Genomic DNA, 21,488 nt, shown 5'->3' on the forward strand with positions numbered 1-21,488 from the left:
TTTCCTGTGATCCTGGGTTTTTATTTGTGCTGAGTCTGTGTCCATAGATGGTTGGATGGGGTGCGCTTTTTATAGACTAGGAAGTCTCTCCCTGCTCTTTATGATTTTTGGCCTGTTCTGGTGCCCAATCTCCATTATTAATGACTGTGGCTTCTCCTGACTTCCCAAAAAGGGAGCTTCCCCGTTAACTGAGGAAGGCCTTAACTACAAGCCTGGCCAAGACACTGGAGGCCAAAAGAGGAGGTGAGTGTCAACTAGGCCAGGCCAGTGAGCTCAAGGCCTCAGTTTACCCTAGGTCCATGAGGAAGGTGGGATGGTGGGCTCACCTCCAGCCCATCATGGTCTCTAGCACTTAATTCACTTCTTAGTTCAGGTGTGGCCAAAATGTTGAGGGAGAGGTGGCTGGGCGCTTCCCTGGACGAGTTAGGAGACGGGGCCCTGGAAACCAGATCCGGGGGAAGATCATGGGCAGGAAAGAGGCCAGCTGGGGATAGAAGTATCGGGGCTGGGGATATCACCTGTGTCCACACCATCGGTGGCACCATGAACTCAGTATGTCACCGCATGCAAAGCCATTTGCCCTCATTCCTCGGGAGCCCCCAGGAGCCTCGGGTTTTTATCTGGAAAAGGCATCAAGGTTTTGGTACCAGTCTTGATTTTAAGTCAAAATCTAGCTCAGATACATATTAGCTGTGTGATTTGGAGCTGCTTATTGGCTTCTCTGAGCCTCACTCTTGTGAAATATGGGGAAATGGTACCTGCCTGATGGGGTGTGGTAAGGGTTCGGTGAGAGCACTGAGAGGCCGTGCAACCCCGGCGATGAGGCCAGGCTGACAGCTAGGAAAGGTATCGGGAAGCAGGGCAGGGCGCGTGTGTGGAGAGATCGCTGCCTGCAAGCTGGCATATCAAAGAGCCAAGGGCACCCTGGGTCCCCCCGCTTCGATGTGCTTTGTTCTCCCAGCAGCAAAGCGGGGAGACAGGCATCTGGATATGGGGAATGCTCTTCCCGCCGTTCACACTGGACAGCAGGGTCTCTGGGTCAGACTCTCCAGCCTCAGTTCGACCATCCCAGACGCCTATTAACATAGCCACACCTCACTTCACAAAACAGCTTTAATGCACCAAGATGAACAAAAGATCTCTGTCTTCTTGTTCTCAAGCTTGTGATCCCCATAAATCTCACTTCAGAAACAAGCTGTTCAAGAAACCTTGTGAGTGACAGCAACCCGCGCTGATTGACTCTACAACAAAGACTCGTTGACCCCCTACCATGTACCAGGCCCTAAGCTGCTGCACATGCCAGTCACTGACCCGCCTCCAAGTGACAGCTCCTCTTTGGCTCTGGTTTCTTCGTCTCAGGGATATTTCATAAAACCAAAGACCTATAAACACTACCCGATGACTTCTAATATCGTATCTTTGGTCCAAGTCCCACATCCCTGTGTCCAACGGCCTACTTTCCATTGGCATCTCCTTGGGATCTCAAATTTATAACCCCTAAACAAAACTCTTGGTTCTCCCACCTGCCATTCTTCTAGTCGTTCCCATTTTTATGGCCTGGCCCACCATCCAACCACTGTCAGGAGTCACCAATCGAATCTTCTCTTTTCCCCACGTTCTACATCCTCTCCATCAGTAAATCGTGCTTGCTCCCCAAAGTAGTCCTGAGATCCTTTCTCAAAAACCCCCACAAAGGCCCATGAAGGCCACCTCCCCCTCTGACTTCCCTCTTGTTCCACTTCAGCAGCCGCCTAAATGGTTTTTTGTTTTTGTTTTTGTTTTCTTTTTTTAATTCTTGCCCCTCAGGGTACCTGGGTGGCTCAGTGGGCTAAAGCCTCTGCTTTCGGCTCAGGCCATGATCCCAGGGTCCTGGGATCGAGCCCCGCATCGGGCTCTCTACTCAGCAGGGAGCCTGCTTCCTCCTCTCTCTCTCTCTGCCTGCCTCTCTGCCTACTTGTGATCTCTATCTGTAAAATAAATAAATAAAATCTAAAAAAAAATTATAAAAAAAAAATAAATAAATTCTTGCCCCTTGAAGTCCATTTCCTGCACAGCAGCCAGAGTCACATTTAAAGATACAGGTTGTGTCCTAACAGTCTCCTGTTGCAGACTTCCAGTGGTTGTCCACTGAACACAACAAACTCCCTATGTGGCCTCCCAGACCCTACTCAGTCCAGCTTTGTACCTTCTCTGGTTTTAATCAATGGGCTCCAGCCAAGAACCCCTCTATCCTGGCACAAAGGACAGTTTGTAGCTCAGTCAATAGTTTGCTTCCCCTACACCAAACGTCTTTCTCTCCCACAAGTACACCAGCCCCTTTGCACCAGGACCAGTGCCTGCGAGGTCTGCAAAGCCCCACTCCCCTGGATTCAGATGGTTGGCTCTTTCTTGTGGTTTACCTTTTGGCCCAAATATCATCCCCCAGAAAGGTCTTCCTAGACCCCTCCCCACCCCATCCAAATAGCCATCATCGTCCTATTTTCTTCATGACGTTACTCCACACTCTATGGACTTCTATTTATTCTATTTATTCTATTTATTTACTTCTCCAAAATCGAACCCCCAACATCCATTATCCATTATCTACGGACTTCTGTTTAGGGCTTCTCCCCCCACCGAATAGAAGGTAAGTAAGCTCCATAAGGGTAGGGGCTATGGCTGTCCGACCACAGCATGCACTTAAGAGGACCTCGCAGGGGGATTCGTGAAGGGAATCTCTCGTGCTTTCACATTCAATGTTTTGAATCATCCTATCTCCTCTCTGATTTCATGACATGGCTTTTCCTAAAGGGGTCCGTGGCATTTCTTATAAGTGAAAAACTAAAGTCACCTTTAATTATTCCTTAGAAATTCCTCAAGTGCTTTTGACATTAGTGAATGGTCTTGAGGCCTTGCACGTCTGGGGAGGGGAGTACCTAGATGGCCGTGACCCCTTCAAGGAGAAATCTGGGCCCTGGATCATTTCCAAGACTCATTCCAGAAACCAGCTTTACACATAAGAGATGGGATTGCTGAAGTTATAAATAAAAATTCATTAAACTCAATCATATTACAAACATACTGAAAAAAGTTCCTATTTAAAAGGAGCCACAGCAAAACGTTTTTATAAAGGGCAAAACTGTTATACTGAACGATCACCCCTTAATTGACGGGTGCTATAAATGTGTGTTTGCATAGGTTACACTTTCTTGAAGCAGGCTACATGGATGTGACAGTCCTGGAAATTAACTCCCTTTGAAAACATATTATGGTCTTCCAGAGGGTGATCAACTCTGCCTATGGAGAAAATTTAATTAGTTGGAAATAATAGACAGATCGTTTCTTCTGACAGACGTATCTGTAAACATGGCTCCCTTTTCCGGGTAGAAGAAGCAGTGAAAAATTCTCCTCCATTCATTCCTAAACAGTGACATGTTATAGAGAATGGGGTTCAGGGCTGAGTTGGCAAATGTGAAGGCCACCACCCAGAAGAAGAGGGAAGGCCAGATGACCAGGTCTTGCTTGAAGTTCTGGATCAAGATGAGGAGGATGGTGATGATGATGGGGCTCCACATGATGAAGAAGGAGATCATGAGCAGGAAGAGGGTACGGAAGAGCCGGAAGTCCTGCTGGGACACGCGGATGTGGTGGTTCTCCGAGTAAGCTAGGTTCACCGTGAGCCTCTTCCTTGACGCCTTCGTGATCTGCAGCGACATAAAACAGAGCCAGACCACCATTTACTGAAGGATGTTGGGGGTTCGATTTTGGAGAAGCAAAGTATCCATCCTTGGAATCTGCCATCCTTGCTGCCCTGGGACAATTTGGTTTTGGGACTTTGGGTAGGGAGCACGTGTCTCAGTGGCCTGGCAGCTGCCTGCGCTCAGGATGCTCTAGGGAAGTGGGGGAACTGACCGACCCCCTTTCCCCGGAAAGAAGGCAGGAAGTCATCCATATGGTAAATAGAGTTGATGCAGAGAAGTGAAAAGGCTGAACTGGACGTCTAGAAGGGAAATAAGTGAACAGAAGCACATTGCTATGGTCTGAATGCATCCCCCCGTGGTATTTTGGGATGGCGGTCCAGACCAGTAAGACGCACATCTTCCCTTGTATTTCTTTTCTTTTCTTTTTGAAAAAGATGAGCAAGTAAATGTATAAAAGCAGTATGAACAAAAGCAGTACAAACTCAACCAATATGATACCGACACAGGTCAAATTAAAAATGTTAGGTCTGGGGGCGCCTGGGTGGCTCAGTGGGTTAAAGCCTCTGCCTTCAGCTCAGGTCATGATCTCAGGGTCCTGGGATCGAGCCCCGCATCGGGCTCTCTGCTCAGCAGGGAGCCTGCTTCCCATCGCCCCCCACCCCCGGCCTCTCTGCCTGCCTCTCTGCCTACTTGTGATCTCTGTCTGTCAAATAAATAAATAAATAAGTCTTTAAATAAAAATAAAAATAAAAATGTTAGGTCTGTGGCTTCCTGTACACTTCATTTCCACTGGCTGGAAAAGACCGGTGACCAGGGTCCTAGATGTCCTTCTGGAAGTGATCTGCTCTCAAACACATGCCTGGCCATGGGAACACCCATGTCTGCACTTCTGCTTTGCACACTCATGGGACCAAGCCACGCACCCAATTCTTAACCCTTCTTGTTCACTCATCAGCGTACATTGGTGCTCCTTCCATATCTGACCAGAGAGAAGGCCCCTCATTCCTGTTATCTTGTCAGTGGTTACAGAGGTTCCAGAGTCTGGCTGTACCAGGATTTATCCAGACCCCTACTGATGGGCATTTTATTTATTTTGCCTTTTTTAGGGGAAGAGGTACTGGATGAAATGGCAGCACACACCCCTGTCCATTTCCCCTCCCCTCTGGATTGTCGGGTGGCACAGGGGCAGTGGAGATGGCATGAGGGTATGGCCAGTCGGGCAGAAAGTGTGCACTGAACCCCCACATTTGGTTCTTCTCCTTTACAGGAAAAATTGAAATGGATCCTAGTCTTGTCACAGGCCCTCGACGTGTGGGCAATGGAAGGCTGATGGAGATAGGAGGTTGCTCATTTGCTAAGACAGCTGTGGCCAGGAATCAGCCTGAAAACGATGCCTGGGGTGTGGGCCATTTGGGAATGATCACCTGATCAGTGGGATCTGTTGGCACCACCCCCAGCTACATGGAGATCGACCCACAGAAGGGGACTGTCCCCTCACAGGGGTGGTCACGTAAGGGATGATTCCAACAGCAGCTTCATCATTTGTGCTGTCCACATGGCTTGGCCAAAAGACTAGAGTTCCTCATACAGTGTTTTAGACATATTTTGGGGGGTGATGTTGATGTAAATTCCTATTTATCGAGCACTTACTATGTGCCAGGCCCTGTACATATCAGTTCTGTGACAGAGGTGCTTTGATGATCCTGATTTTACAGAGGAGAAAACAGAGCCTCAAAGAGGTTGAGGAACCTGCCCAGCCGTACCGAGCGAAGCAGTCACAAAGCTGGGCCGTCTGACTCCAGCCCATGCTCTTAATCTTAAACTAGCTCCTTCCTACCCTCTACTATTTCTGCCAATGGAAATCCTCCTGCCTGACCTACAGCTCCAAGCTTTAATGCCAGCAAGACCAAGAAGGCTTCCTGGTTCAACTCCCACGTGGCATCCCGCCATGCTTTGTTTCATGTACTCACGTGGCCCTTGCCACGTGACCTGTGTCATGTGGTCGACACTGCCACGTCATGGCTACCTCTGACCACCAGCAGACTACAGGCTCCCTGGGAGCTAGGCCACCTTGGGGCTTCTGCGACCCGGGGCTCCAGCAAGTGCCTGACAGTGACTGCGAGCAGACAGAGAAACGGGCTGACTCACGGTCTGAGTGGGTAAGTGGTTGGGTCTGTTTTTAGAGATGATTGATGCTTCCATTTCCTCTGCCTGTGATTCCCACAGCTTTCAGGGAGTGAGAAGAAAATGGGCTTATTATAATCCGGTGTGGCTCCTTGCTGCTCCCCTCCCCACATTTGATGACGAGACTAGTTAACTTTTACCCAGGCTTTAAAATGTCTTGTCATTGCACAGAACGCTTCATGTGTTTTAGGAGAAATTCAATGTTCGACTAACTTGAGGGTTAACTTTAATCCTTAAAACAGGCCTATGGGGTAGGTTCTGTCATTGCCCCATTTTGGAGACAAGAGATGGAGGCTCTGAGATGTGAGGGCTCATGGTCAAGAGTGGGGCGGGGAAGCACACCTCAGGGGGTGGTGTGTGAGCTCTTCTCTGTGGGGCTGTGGGGAGAGAGGACAGTGTTCCCAGGAATGTGGTCCGTGGCCACCATGTCCAAGTCACCAGGCAAGTGCCTGGGCCCCTGTCAGATGCTCACTTTTGTGGGTCTGAGTGGGCCTGAAAACTGCACTTCTCACAAACTCCCAGGTGGTCCTGCCGACTAAAACAATTTAGGACGACAGATTTGGGATTTTCTTCAGTTCTTTGAAGTGTCACTTTGTAAACTGTCCTTTTGAGACACACTGCCTTCACACCCATGTGAGGGTCCAAAGGGAAACTTCTCTCCACCTCACATCTCTGCCACTCCGTGCCTCCACACCATGGTTGCCAACGAGTGGGTGCAGGGAGACGTGGGTCCCCACTAACACGGCTCAGGCCCAGGGGGTCGGCCCTCCTTCGGGGGCTCCTGTGTGAGGGCCGGATGTGGAGAAGGGGCTGCATGTTCACAACCTAACACCTTCATGTTTTGCTAAAATGGAGTTCCTTTCCCAGGTGAGCACTGAGATGGGGAGGGTTGTCCGCTTCAAGCCAGACACTCACTTGGCAAACATTTACTGAGCCCCTACCATGTGTCACGTACTCTTACAGGAGCTGCACAGTCAACAAGAAAGTAGGGAGCCCTGTCCACCCTGCTTTCCATTCTAGGGTATACATGGAGAATGAGGAGGGGGAACAAGAATTGTACAAACGGCCCAGGGCTAGAAGCATCTCATCTCGCCATGGCGGCGGTTGGTTGCTGGGGGACGATATAAACCAAGCTCCAAGAGCTAGCAGGGACCACCTCACTGAAGGCACTTGGGAGTGACCAGGAGACTAGTACTCTGGGAAAGTATTGATTGGAAAAATCCACCAAAGGTTGTATAGCACACTTGAGTCATGAGGAAAGAGGAAGGAGGGAAGGCAGAAGGGTGGGTAACGCGGCCCTGAGCCGGTGGAGCAGCTCCGGAAGGAGGAGCCCTGCTGAGGCCTGCTCTCAGTCCTTGCATCGGGCAGAAGCAGCCCCCCGGGGCAGGGACGTTAGGGCAGTGTTCCCCAAAGGAGATCCACAGGCCATCAGTGCAGCGAGATGCTCTGTGGGGAAAGGGGGTCCGTGGTCGGATTTGGCAGCGCTGCCTCCTCTATTCCTGTGTTGGAGACTCTCAAAGTACGTGAGCCTCATGGAGCCCTTCAGAAGTCCTGCAGTGAAGAAACCCACTTAGCCCTGATCGATCAGCATTTCCCAAACTCACGGGGTCATGGACCCCTTTTTAAACATCCAGTGGCCCATGGCACTCTAGAGAGGGCTTTCGGGGAGATGCTGCTTTAGAGGAATAAAAGATCAGGGTGACTTTAAAAAGGCACTACTCAGGCCCATACATGGAAACCGAGTCAGAGGCCATACTGACAGGTGAGAGGAGGGAAAGGGGTGGCGGGTGGAGTTACGTGTCCTTTGGCTTCTGATGATTTGCTAGTTGTGTCTCTAGGAAAACAGCTGATTAACACTGATGTTCAATTCATTTTACAGAGTTATGATCTTGACAGAAGAATCTCAGCTGAAAAGCTGATCCGATGTTTCTGAGTTATGAGTATCTTCAGTGGGAGAAAGATGGGAGCGATGAGGGCCCGTGCAGACACTCCATCCATCTGGCAGCTTACCTGCTTCCAAGTTCCCTGCCTGGGAAACCCACAAGGCCAAAGCCGGGACAAACAGCGCAGTCCCCCCGGGAAACAGGCGATAGTAAGTTTGGCTGGTGGGGTGGAAGGAAAATTTTTTTTAAGTCTTCTATTTGCATTGGTGTGACTTTCAAAATCACAGTGCTAGATCTCTTTCCAATTAAAGGCTAGCAGCCTGTTCAAATTTTTATCATATCTACACCCTCATTTTATTGTGTTAAACAATCCACTGAGGCCTATCTAGCTCGACAAAACTGACGCCCACAGTAGTTAAATGACTTGCCTAAGGTCACACACTGATAAAGCTTGGACTAGGATCAGGGTCTTAGGACTTTTTGTTCAGTGATCTTCCCTCTGCGCAAAAAGAGACAGTACCGTAGGCCCTTTCAGTGTGACCCAAAGTCTGCGTCTTCCTCATTCAGCGAGTGTTTACAGAGTGTCTACAATGAATAAGCCAGGTTCTGTGCTAGTCACGGAGCTACAGCAGGAAACAAAACAAAGTCTCGGTCCTCATGGAGTTGTAGCCTAATGAGCAAAACGGATGCTTTACAAATAAATACACATAAATGGAATACAACAGGGGTTTAAGTCCACTGAAGAGAAATAAATCCAGGTAGTAAAGGACTAGAGAGTGATAAGGAGGGTCTCTGGGGAAGAGCCTTTTGAGCAGAGACCTTCTAGAGCAGGGGAGTGGCCCACACAGAAATTGGGGAATAGAGATCCAAGAGAGGAAATCACAGGTGCAAATGTCCTGAAGTAGTCATGTGTTGGCATATATGAGGAAGAGCAGTGTCTCTGACCTGTCTCCCAACAATCCTGCACTGTCCGAGCCATCGCCATTCTGCAGATGAGGGAGCTGAGGTTCACAGAAAGTAAGTATCTTGCCAAAGGCCACAGAGCAAGGACTCAAAAACCCAGGTATTAAAAGAGCCCTTTCTTGTCTCCTTGTCTGCCTTTTGTGGCCCTTTCCTCTTCCCTCTCCTTCCCCTCATTCACTTCCTACCTCTGCAGGGCACTCAACCGTTTGCTGTGTGTTTTCACGCTGAGTTCCAGCGCCACTCCCTTCTGAGTACCAGGGGTGCATAGCATTGAGCAACAGCGCCATTGTCTATCTGCCCCTCCCCTTCCCGGGTTAAAGCTCCTTCTGGATCAAGAATGTGACCTGCTCACTTTTGACCAATCTCCGCTCCCCACCAACACGCTGAATAGAACAGCTCCTTAGCAAACATCTGCGGAATTAAAGTATTGGACCCTGGGGCCAGACTGCTCGAGGGTAAATCCTGATCCTGCTGCTTTTACGCTGTGTGATCTTGGGCAAGTTACTTAGCCTCTCTGCGCATTTGTTTCCTCATCTATAATTCTTAACAGGATTAAATGAATTTGTTCCTGACACATTGTAAGTATTTCATAAATATTTGTTAAATAATTTTTAAAGAATTCATTCTAAATTCTATCTTCCTCTTCCCCTTACTCCTTTTCTTTTAAGGTAATGACAGCTCATACTGACATAGGATTCACACATGTTGGGTCCCCATTGCAGGCATGTTACAGACCTTAACTGCAGGCCTGAATCTGCCTCATACCCTTGAGCAGCAAGCCCCAGGCTCAGTGTCACTGAAGCGGATCACAAGTCAACGGGTGGGGAAGAGTCTAGAGAAGAGCATGGCAGGCCATCTCCCACAGGACCCAGAATCAGCAGACCTGGATGGAGCTTGGCCTAGTTTTGGGTTCTGAGCATTTAAGAAGCTTACAGATCCTCAGCTACAAAGAAAGGGCCATAAAAGTGCCCAGAGAGCAAGACAAGACCTACAAGGCCCCACTTCAATAAGTTCATTTGCCTGATGACCTGTAATATGCGATAAAAACCGAGATTCAACAACTATAAACCTCTAAGAGGACTCAAGGTTTTGCATTAAACCTTCTGAGATGAGCATGAACACACGCCGTTTGCCTGCGCCGTGTGAATGGGCTGCATCCAGAGGTGGGAGCCAGGCCGGCAAGGTCCCCTCCATTGTCTCTGGACATACTCTTCAAAGGTAGAGATCACTTCCTGGTTCAGCGTACTTTGGAAAAGCGCCTTTTCTGGAAGTGTGGGGTAGCAATTGGGAAGGAGCTTCTGGTAATGTTCTGTTTCTCATTTTGTTTCTGGGAGCTGCTTCTAGGAGTGAGGTCAGTTTGTGAGCTGTGCCTGTATGCTGGGTATGCTTTCCTGGATGTATGTTATACTGCAGTGAAAAGTTTTTAGACACGTACATTCTCCATCACTATACTGCTGTTTGTAATGGGATATCAAGGGACTCAACGCAAAGCCCATAAAATAATGTCACATCCGTACAGTGGAACACCATGAAGCCATTAAAAATAATGAGGCAGAGATATAAAAACAAATATGGACAGATATTGCAATCTGGTGTTAAGCCGGAAAAGGAAATTACAAATAGTGTTATCTCAACTCTGAAACAAACAAACATTGTTTTGAACCATGACATATGGTTGCTATTTGACCATTTTATATGGTTTATCATATATATGTAACATATATACACACATGGCATCAAAGCATGTATATAGGTAAGTTTGTAAGAAAAATAACCTGAAAATGTACTTTGAACTGTTAACAGTGGGAGTAGATGTTTACTTTCTGCATTATACATTTCTCTATGTCTTTAATTTTTTATAATGAGCTTTGTATTACTCTAGTGGTCAGCAAAATAATAAAAATCTTAATAGCAGTCACAAAAATATCACTTAAAAAAAACACACACACAAAAAAACTCTTGCCCCACAGTGTTGCAGAGGGGTGGACCTGGGCAGGAAGCCAGGACTGGACTGGCGTGAACCCTAAGGTAACTTCCGACCTGGCAGGCCGGTTCTGTCTAAAACATCCCAGCCTCAGCAGAGTTCAGCTGTGGTGCTCGAAACACACATACCTGTAAAATTTTGGAGTAGCTGATCACAATGAGCAATCCTGGCACCAAAAAGTTCAAAGTTGCAAAGGACACATCCCAGGAGATTTCTCCGGCAATGCTGGGCCAAACCAGTGTGCAAATCAAAATCTCCTGTCACAAGAAGGAGGAGAATGTTATTTCCATGGTGGCTACTTATTTGGTTTTAGCTCAGTCCCAGTAGGAGGGTACCTGACACCATTACACTGGTGTTAGCACGATGCAGCTAGGATGACAGCACAGCTCAGCATCCCCTCCCCTGCCCACACAAACAAGCTACGAATCACTTCCCTCCAACCCTCAGAATAACCACGGTCATTATGCCCATTCTCCAGGAGATGCAGCTGGATCCCGGAGTCACACACTGGTAACAGCTCAAGTTAATTCCTGGGCAGGACTCCAGCCCCAGTGCTCTTTCCACTTGCTTGGACTAAGGGGCCAAGAGCCCTTGAGCCTTCTCTGCACAAATCACAAAGCCTTCTCTTTACAAATCACAACCTGAGCCCTAAGAGGTTACATAGATTGGAAGTGACATGCTGCGCACAAGCATAGAGAAACAGGCACGAGGTTGCAATGCAGTCCACTGCGACTGCCGAAGGCACCAGAAACGATGTTAAGGCACAAAGGTTCATTTAAGGGACGTGGAAATGTCTAAAATGTGTCTAGCTGCATCAAAGAAAGCCGCGGCTCATCCCAAGACAATACTGAGGCCCAGACTTGGAAGCTCTATCCTCACGGGTCTCTCCCAAACAAAGTGTCACAGTACAGCCCCACACAGGTCTCCGGCATTCAAGATGGAAAACTACCAGAATGGGGCCGAAAGTCCTGGTTGGTGATCTTGCTGCTGTCAGTATGTTGTGAATTTAAGAGTTTGACACTAATTACCAACCTCAAAACATGTGAGGACCTTATTACATAATTATCAGGAGCCGCCACAACAATTTCCTCCAAAGAACAAATAGGTCAACCAAAAGAGATCTGTCTGTCTGTCTCTCCTCCCAAACACAAATTTCCCATGTCGGCTTGACTGTAGGAATAAAACTATATAGAAATCAAGTTGTCCTAAACATGTCTAACACATGGAACAGGCTTTCAAGAGCACATCCTGTGTAAAAAGAGCACATTATTGACTTCTGGTGGACAAGGCATCTTAATGAATTGTAGTCGTGGGATTTACTCATTCATTCAGCCAACATGTGTTGAGCCCTAAGCAAGGGCAAAGAACTTTTGTCAGAGACATCATAACTGGGTGCTCAAACTCAAAAACAAACGAAGAGGCTCTTCTTTTCCGGTACGGTATTAACAGAAAATAGTAAGTCTGATATTCACCGAGCGTTTATTCTATGCTAGGAAGCACTTTACATACATTATCTCATTGAAGGTTCACAACAACCATATTGAAATGCATGTTATTATTTTTCCCATTACACAGAGGAGAAAACTAAGGCTTAGAAACCTCTTCCTAAACCAAGAGCCTAAGACACTAAAGGTGTAGTTCTTTTTAATCATATAATATCTTCCCCAGAGAGTTAAGTGGTTATAAAAGAAATCCAGGGACCTACCAAGAAAACTCTTAAGGCAAGTCAAGGCGGGAAGAATGCTTTAATCGTATTTGTACCTTGAAAGGGGGGTGAGAATGTTGCTTCCTTTTCCTATCTCATTTAGATGATTCAAAAATGTACTAGTAATTCCAAAAACTTGTTCCTCCATCCCCATCCCCACTGTCCATGCCTGAGGGGACAAAGTGCATTAGATCTCTCCCCATTGTGGTGACCGGAAAGAAATGTGTGTCTCTCAAGGAACTTCTGAGTACTGGCAGTGTGGTGATTATCTCGAGATGATCTCTGCCCACCATGCCCTCCGTCTACTACGCTGGTGGGCAACACGGACCAGCAAATACACTGAAGCAGCGGTCAGAAGAGACGGATGCCAGCCCTGAATGCGCCTCGGTCTCTGATTTCTATACTGGAGCTAGGAAAATGTACAGGGAGGGCAGAAAAACAGACCCCAGAACCGTGTCTTAAAACCCCCAAAGGCTTCCACCTCTTTCCAAAAGCCTTCTTCAAAATGTCTGCTGAAATCTCTCCAGGCTTAACAGGATTTTGTAGAATGTGTAACAATAGAGCCAGATGTTCTCCCTAAGGTAGGAACAAAGAAGTCGATCCCCAAACAATCTGCCTGGATTAGCCCCGTGCTGCTGAGGAAAATGCGTAGGTGTGAATGGACAGACATCTCTACACACATCCCTGCCCACGCCCACACACGTATGGGTAGACAAGACTGAAAGGATACATTCTGGAAAATGAAGTGTCCGTTTCTAGGTGGGACTCATTATTTTTGCCCTTTTGGCTTATCTGAATTTTCTAGAATGTGCCCATATTAACTTAGAAAAGAAAATGGCGGTAAAAGTCCATTTTTAAAAGAAATGAGGATCAAACGTTAAACACAGATTACCATGCTAGTTTAGCAAACCTAACCAGCTATTCTTTCAAGAAAAACAAGGAACTCATCCAGGAAGTTCCCCCAGTTTCATGACTGATGAAGACGCTCCTTTACCGTCATGGAGCTCACTCCAGGCACAGAGTGTGAGAAGGAAGTAAGATACGAATTTTGCACAGCACCCCCGTGCGTGACGGAAGAGACGGTGTGGCTGGCCCGTGTGGACTTGAATGACGGGTTTATAGGCTCTTTAGAAAGCTATATATGATATGAACTGCAGTGTTTATTCTCATTAGAAAATCTAACAATAGGCACCAGGCCCACAGTCAGAGAGCTGGCCTGGTATTATAATTCTGTTTTTGTGGGAAAATCTGACTTATGTTATTTTGATCCTACGTATTCTCTCCTGAGCTGTAACTTAGGAGGTAGCATGGCCATAAGTCGGCTCTGGAAGGTGGAGACGTGAATCTTATAATATTCTCTATACTTTTCCTGCACATTTGAAATGCTTCCTGATTTTAAAAAAGGAAATTTGAAACCCAAAGGGCGAGGCCTGCTTTGTTGCTGAGCTACAGAAGCAGGGCTAGCCAACTAAATGGCTGTCCTTTAATTGGTTTGTTCAACCACTCCTGACTCGAGCCCTGGTGTCTGCACCGCTGTGAGGCCACAGTGAGAATGGGCAAGGTGAGGCACCTGCCCTCAAGGGGGCCCTGATGTGCTCAGGGAGAGAGAGAATCGTAAGAAACTTCAATATAGGGCAGCGAGCCCCAGTGCCCAGAGCTACCGGGGACAGGTGAGCACAGTCACAGAGGACAGCACCAATCCGCAGGGGTTGTGTCCGCTGTGCCTGGAGGGATGGCGCTTCAGTCAGAAGAACAAGAAGGCTGGAGCTCAGCGTTGGGACCAGGAGGGAGGAAGGCAGGAGGCCACATACAAGGGTGAAGTGTGGTTAAGGGTGACTTGTATCCCCAGCCCAACCTCCACCTCCTCCTGGCAATCTCATCCATTTCCATGGCTTCTTTTCCAAGACGCTGCTGCTTTTTCCAGCCCTGTCTTCTCCTGAACCCCAGACTGGCCCCTGTGCCCTGAGGACATCTCTGAAGGAAGCCTCACAGGCATGTCAAGCTCTGATGTCCCACCCCAGAAGGCTCCGTCTCCCACCATCACTGACTCGGGGCATGGAGTCACCATTCCCTATGCTGCCAGCAACCTGAGTGTGGGCTTTCTGTTGTCTCCTTCCTCCCTCCCCACTCAGAGGGAACCTTTAAGTTCTGCCCTACTAGTTATCCAACAGACCCCTGTATCTCAGTCTCGCTGGCGTACCCCTCCCAGGCCAGGCCGTCTCTCACCTCATAAGTCCAAACTCCTTCAAGGGGCATACCTGGCCTTCTCCATCTGGCCCCACCACCCTTCCAGCACCATGTTTTGCCAACACATGGGTTGTCATGCCTGCAATGTCCCTCCAATTCCCGACATCCATGGGGATAGCCAACTGCCTTTCATCTTCACCCGCAGCTAAGATATCACTCATTCTCTTCTAAGAAGACTCCCCTGTGGATGGGGCATCTATCTCTAGGCACTGCTCAAATGCAGACCCCTCTCCACCCTGGCTGACTTATTTGAAATGCCACCTGATGCCAGCTGTTTCCTGTCAGCTCCTCTAATGATGCTTCTCGGAGTAATCCTGAGGATCCCTTTGTAAATCATTCTCCCTGTTCCACCTCTTTGAACAAAACGGAGGACTTCAAGATCACTTTAAGGAAGTGGGAAACCCAGGGAATATCCCCTTGCCTACCAGCTTCCCAACAGAAATGGAAGAATTTATCAATGCAAGAGAGGAACTTTCCTGTGTCTTAAAGGTATCCTCTAATAATACCAAAGGCAAGCAAACTGTGTTTCTCTCCTCAGCCAATTCACACTCAGCAGAGACACGATGGCGTTCCGGCCTGGTATTAAATTGGGGCAGGCAGAGCTGTAAGACAGAGGGCTCCTAAGGAAGTGTGAACTTGCGGGAAAAGTCACCGCGAGAAAGGCAGCTCCAGGCTAAATTCTAGTTCCGTCTCTTGCCTGCTCTGTGACTTCAGGCATTTCCCTCTTCGGAAAACGAACATACCAACACCTATTCATAGGGCTTCTGTGAGAACCAAACTGGGCCAGGGTCTGAGACCACCAACATTGTCGACCCGTGAACCTCCTTGAACAGGATGCCATCTTGGTCACGTGACTCGTGGTGCGGGCAGCGGGGAGGGGTGCTCGGTAAATGTTTATGCAGTGAACAGGCAGCACATTCTGGCCAGGGTGGACAATCCCCCCAACCTGGCAATGAGGGTCAGTGCCCTAGCAGAGCCACAGCACACAGAGGCAGGAATCCTGTTGGAACAGGAGCTGGCTGGGATGTCTCTGTTGCTAGCATGTGCCCACCCTCTTAAAATGGCAGTCTATTATTTTACGGCAGTCGGAAGAATTACACCATTTAAAGAATGTTTAAAATATTTATAACCGAAGATAAGGAAACTAATAATAGCTACCAATTCTTGAGTGCTTAACTCTGTATGTGCCAGGCGTTGGCCCACTCACTGAACCCTGGTCCCCACGGCAATTCTATAAGGCTCTACTGTCATCATGCCCATTCTGCAAACAAGGAAAGGAAGATACAGAGGTGGGGAGCACTCGTCTCTGTCACACAGCTCCTAAATGCCAGAGATGGGATTTAGACTCAGAATGCTGGACTCCAAAGCCCACACTCTGAATACGGAATTAGCTAGCATTTTTAGCATGTCTATCATTTCATCCTCCCTACAGGGAAGATTGAGGGAGGCTGGTCACCCTGGACTGGGAGGCACCCACTGCCCAAATGGACGAAGGTACTCATGTTCCCGTTTTGGGGAGCTGGGGCACTAAACTGGCAGAAAGCTCTGTGAGGCACTGTTTCCCTAGCCCACGCTCCTCAAGAGGAGGCGGCCAGTGTGTGCTTGAGGTTACAGAGTTCCCTCAGCCGGTGGTTTGAGTCGGAAAGAGTCCCCCATCAAAAAACCTCCGTATTTAGTGTCCAAGTAGGAAGGGGCGGGCAGAATCTACAGACAGGAAGCTGGGAATAGAGGATTAAGAAAACAAGCTTTTGCTAATTTTAAATGTGAGACTCTCTTCAGTCTAGCCTAGATCCTTCTGTCTCTCTCTTTTTTTAATGGCCACACTTTTTTTTTTCTTTCCCTGTTTCTCATTCTTTTCAACTTATTTCTTCAATCCCTGAGCCTCAGTTTGCTCACCTATAAAATGAATTGTTTCCTCCACGTTCAGGTCACAGCCCTCGAGGAACTGGGCAGTTTTTCCGTTTCTTGGCTTATTGGCAGGTGCATGTGTTGGGAAAAGACAAAGAGGATGAAGAGTTCAAAAGGACCATCTGGTTTTTTTCATGACAAGCTCCCTTGCTCCATCTCTACTAATTTCAGGGCCAACGGATTGCGGCCAACTCACCTAGCTCTCAGTCTCCTGAGGTGCTTCTGAAGTGCTCTCCCAGTGGCTTTGCCCAATCCCTCCCCAAAGGCTCTATGACCAAGAAGATGTTTCTGCATTAATACAAGAGGGGTCTGCATGCCCGCTGCAAGGGAGAACCATGACATAAGTCTCCATGGAAGGCCCTCACAGCTCAGTTCTGGTCATCCGGGGAGCGCCGTCGGGGACTCCGACCATGCAGACACCCTACCAGAGGTAAAATACAGAGTCACAAAACAGGGCAGTTCCTCCATCTGAGAGAAGGCCTTCTCACTCAAACCACTACCTGTGTCCACGTAGGCAAGCAGTGTTAGTCTGGGAGGGGACAAGGGCCTCACTTTTTACTGCTATTTGCCAGTTAAGTCTAAGGGTACCTAAACTAAAACAGTTGTAAAAGGGAGAAGCGCAAGGTACATGTCTGGGAACCTAAGATACCCTGAAGATATATTCTATTTGATCTTTAATTTCCTGAGTGTCCTTTTTTTTTTTTTCTGTAAGGAAAGAAAAAAAAACGGGGAAAAGTCCCTCAAGTTCTGTGAAAAATACAGAAACGCTGTTATTCAGTGAAAGAATAACTTAAAAAATCAAAAGACTGATGGCAAAACCTAGCCTCCAGCTGATCCAGTGGGTCTGGGGTGAGGCCTGGTCTTACATTTATTTTTGAAGCATCTGAGTGATCCACTTTGATTCTCGAGTACATCTGGGCTGAGGAGGACAGGATTGCCCACTAGGTTAGGGTCCTTGGTCTGCTATGCTGATGGCACCCTGATGGGCAAGCTTGGCAATGGGCATGCTCAGCTGAACCCCGCCATCCTGGCCCCCACTTGAGGGGGCATGGCCACAGGCGTCCATGTTCTTTGATCAAGTGCCACAGGCCTGACATGGTTCCTGCCTATTAGTCATTCAAGGCCTTAAAACAAAACAAAACAAAACAATCAAACAAAAACCCCACAATGCATTCCATGCAAAAAGTAAACAATTAGGAAAGAGGCTTTTAGGTCTGATTTGTGTTAAAAAGAGAGAGAAGAGAGAGAGACCGCTTACATGGGATGCAGACTTCTCCTCACATGCCATTAAAAGGCTTGTGTAAGAGACGGGTCTGGGAGACCCCCAGAGAAGCTCACATCTACATCAGTGCCCCAGAGCTCATACCCAGGAAGGCATCCTATGCTCAGACTACACCCACCTCCGCAGCAGGAAATCTTCCTCCAGGTCACATCTCACCTCCCTTCCTACCTTCCTACCTTCTCACTTCCTTCTGGTCACTGCGCAGGCCTGTCTTTGGAACCGTGGTTTGTGACAGTTTTGCTCAGGCCAGAAAACCAGTGAGTTGTAGAGAAAGGGAGGGGTGGGAAAACCCGATTAGGGGCAACCCCTGGAGAGGCTGAGCCCAGAGCAGGACTCACACCTGTCTTTATAAAGGGCGCACAGACTTATGTTCTTTCTCTGTCCCTCCCTATGAGGCACAGAAAACCTAGCCCACTGGGAAGACAGCCAGAACCCTGGCCACTGTCCTCCCGGCCACTGTCCACCGGGCCGGCCCTGAGGTGCCGCATCTGGGACTGAATCTCGGCACACAAACTCTGCAACAGCGCAGTGGGGCAGCAGCAGGAACAGACGGGGACCACAATTTTGGACCGTGATTCTGGACTGCCCAACCCGAGTGGACCCAAGCCAATGTCATGCACTGCCCGGAAAACTTTTTTTTTTAAGGTCATGGACCCCCACAAAGATCCTAATGACAACTCTGAAAACACAGCTCAGAAGAAAGCTCATCTCCCAGCCTCCGGAATCTGCCGAACATTTGGGCGCTCAGGATGCTCTGAAGCCACCCACCGTGCAAGGCTCCAGGCAAGATCCAGTGATGTAGTCCAATCCTTCTATCTCGCAGTTGGAAAAGCTGAGCCCCCGGGAAAGTATTACAACACCCCTAGTGGCAGCATCAGGTCTGGGGCCCCTGGGTCTCTGCTGCCCTTTCTCCCTGGCTCTGCTCCGGGGTTCTCAAAGCAGGACCCTCACCCAGCCAAGGCTGAATGTGCAGAGCAGCTCTCAGCTCCTCCTCGCACTTAGGGTGAGATGTCCCGAGCAAATCATTATGAGCTTCCTCATACATCAAGTGGATGTGCTAGTCCGAGCACGCTAGCGCCCACCCTGCGAGAGAGCAGATTTCAATATACACGAGTGCCATTAGCCATTCCGGACCCTCGAAGTTCCCTCTGGTTGGCTCCTACACTCCCCCCTATTGCACTAACCTCAACATAAAGAGCGCACTTTGCAGGCATTTGGGGGACTCTATTTACAAGGCTTTGAAGGGCCCTTACGGGACCTGACCTTTACGCTGCAGTGAAATTCAAGAGCTAAAACTTCAGAGCACTGGGCACAGAGACACAACGATTAAACGCAACAAATTGCCTGTTCTCGTTCTGTTGTTTTTGGTTACTCATTGCCCCAGGTCATCGCTTCCGTGGGATCCGCGCTCGCCAGCCCGCCCCACACACCTGCCTGGCGCGCACCGCCCGGCGCTCACCTGGTCCTGGCCGGAGGGCCGCTGGGGGACCACGCGGAAGAAGACGCAGAGGGGTAGAGCAGACAGCGCCGAGAAGCCCCAGATGAGCGCCAGCAGCGCGGCCCTCGCCCGCCGCCCCAGACCCCGCATGCCGCGCTGCAGGCGAACGATGCACACCATGCGCTCCAGGCTGACCGCCGCCAGGGTGAGGATGGTGACGCTGCCGCTCAAGCTCATCACGTAGAAGAGCAGGTGGCAGGCGACCGGGCCCAGCAGCCAGGCCTCGGTCCATCGCACGGCCAGCACGGGCGGGATGGCGCTAGTGAACAGCAGGTCGGCGCAGAAAAGGTTGAGCACGAGGCAGGCGGTGTTGCCGCGGCGCCGTCGGCGCGCCACCAACACCAAGGCGCACACGTTGCCCAACAGCGACACCGCAAAGATGAGCGCCAGCACGACCGTCTCCACAGCGGTCAGCACCAGCCGGTGGTCGCCCTTGACGTCGGAGAAGAATGGGAAGCGGGTGCGGTTGGCCCGTTCCAGGCTGCGCGGGGATCCGGTGCCCGCCGCCTGCGCGCACTCAGGGGACATGCCGGGCGCCCGGGCGGCCCGCAGCCGTCTGCGAGCGCGCTCATCTGGGAGGCGACTGAGCGCCAAGGCGGGGAAAGAGGGAGGGAGGCGGTTGCGACATCTCCCCTCTGGCCCCCTCCCGCCGCAGGAGCGCCGGCGCTGGGCGTTGCGCACTGAGCCCGGGGCGCGCGGGAACGAGGAAGTGCCAGGCGTCGCGCTGGAAACACCGGGGCAAGGCGGTGGCCTCACGCCCTGGGACTCGTGGGGGAGAGCTGGAGGGGCCGGGAATCCCCACCTAGAGAAACCCCTGGAGACCCTGCAGGGCCTCCCCAGTTTTTGTCGTCCTCCAAGGGTACCCTGTGTGTGTGAAATCCTTAATGCATTGAAGTAAAATTGATTTAGGAGTGTCAGAGATGGACTTTGGAGATCATTTGGGAGATCCGTGTTGTTCTGACTTATCAAAGAAGCCCTATCTAGGGGACTGGGGGTAGATTCCAAAGCACTTTGCAATGGGCCCAGATCTTTTGGGGGGAGAGGGAATCGTTTATCATTGCTTAGTAACATGTGACCTTGGCTAGATTATTTTATTTCTCCTTTCACCAGGTTTTTTTTTTTTCCATCTATAAAATGGGAATAAAATATCTCATTGGTAATTGCAAGGATCAAATAAAGAGATGAACACTGCGCACATAGTAATTGCTCCTGAAATATCAACAATTATTAGTTACTATAATAAAAATGTACATACATTTTGCATTCTGAGCAATGAGCAAGGATGCAAAAATGCTTTCACATAAAAAGAGTGAAGTCCCAAAAATCTTGAATAAGCTTGGCACCCCAGAAAGACAGACATTCCACACTTTTCAGACCGACACACAGGCTGTGAATGTGTCTGAGACACCCTGATTTGAGAACCACTGGGCAATCCAGTCCCCTTATAGATAAGGAAACAGGCATAGGGAGAAGCCGCTTGTCCAAGCTGGCCCCTGAGTAGTGATAAGAGCAGTGCCATCCCCTACCCTGTATCTTTCCACCACCCCCACAGTGTCTAGTTTTCCCTTATAGTCAGTTAGGCAGTATGAGAAAGAAAAATGTGCTTGTGGCCCTAGACCCAGTGACAACTTCCCTGGCCGGCCACCTCCCCCACCACACCCCTCCCCTTTGCCATACTCCCAGGCCTCTCCCAGCGGCACCTTAGGTCTGTGTATTTATTCAGGGCTTGGCACACTAGCCTGAGGTGCTGCCTGAGGAGGGGATGCAGTCTGCTTATCACTGTGTCCTGTGTTGACAGTGTGACCTCTGACCTGAAGAGCAGATTTCATGTCCGTGGAAGATGTTCAACTGGAAACTTGAGGAAAGTCAAGTTGTAAAACAACCAGTTTGCTTCCTGACGCTGTTGAAACGGGGCAAGAGATTGAAAGAAAGGGACTCATATGGGATTTAGCAACTGTCTGGGGTCAGGGTCTATTCTTTCTTTGTGTGAGGGAAAAGAGAGCTGGGTGTGTGGGAGGAGGGCAGAGAGCGTTGGTGGGGGCAGGGGGTGGATTCCATTAGCAAGGGCTCATGTGCCACGGGGACAGGACGGGTTTCCCCAGAGTGAGCGACCAAGGTGGGATGGCTGGGCCAGAAGGCCTTCTCCATCATTAC

The 21,488-nt window shown here is 49.3% G+C and overlaps 1 protein-coding gene across 1 annotated transcript; it reads right to left on the bottom strand.

Moving 5' to 3' along the window:
• Positions 1-3,012: 3,012 nt before the first annotated feature.
• On the bottom strand, positions 3,013-20,013 carry FFAR4 (free fatty acid receptor 4). The gene is made up of 3 exons (XM_032836213.1): positions 19,296-20,013; positions 10,823-10,951; positions 3,013-3,683 (listed from the first exon to the last, which is right to left on the bottom strand). The coding sequence occupies exons 1-3, from the start codon at positions 19,860-19,862 to the stop codon at positions 3,294-3,296; spliced, it is 1,086 nt and encodes a 361-aa protein (XP_032692104.1). The 5' UTR covers positions 19,863-20,013; the 3' UTR covers positions 3,013-3,293.
• Positions 20,014-21,488: the final 1,475 nt, after the last annotated feature.

This window comes from Lontra canadensis, unplaced genomic scaffold (assembly GCF_010015895.1).
Source record: "Lontra canadensis isolate GAN:19392208 unplaced genomic scaffold, GSC_riverotter_1.0 scaffold3, whole genome shotgun sequence".
NCBI lineage: Eukaryota > Metazoa > Chordata > Mammalia > Carnivora > Mustelidae > Lontra > Lontra canadensis.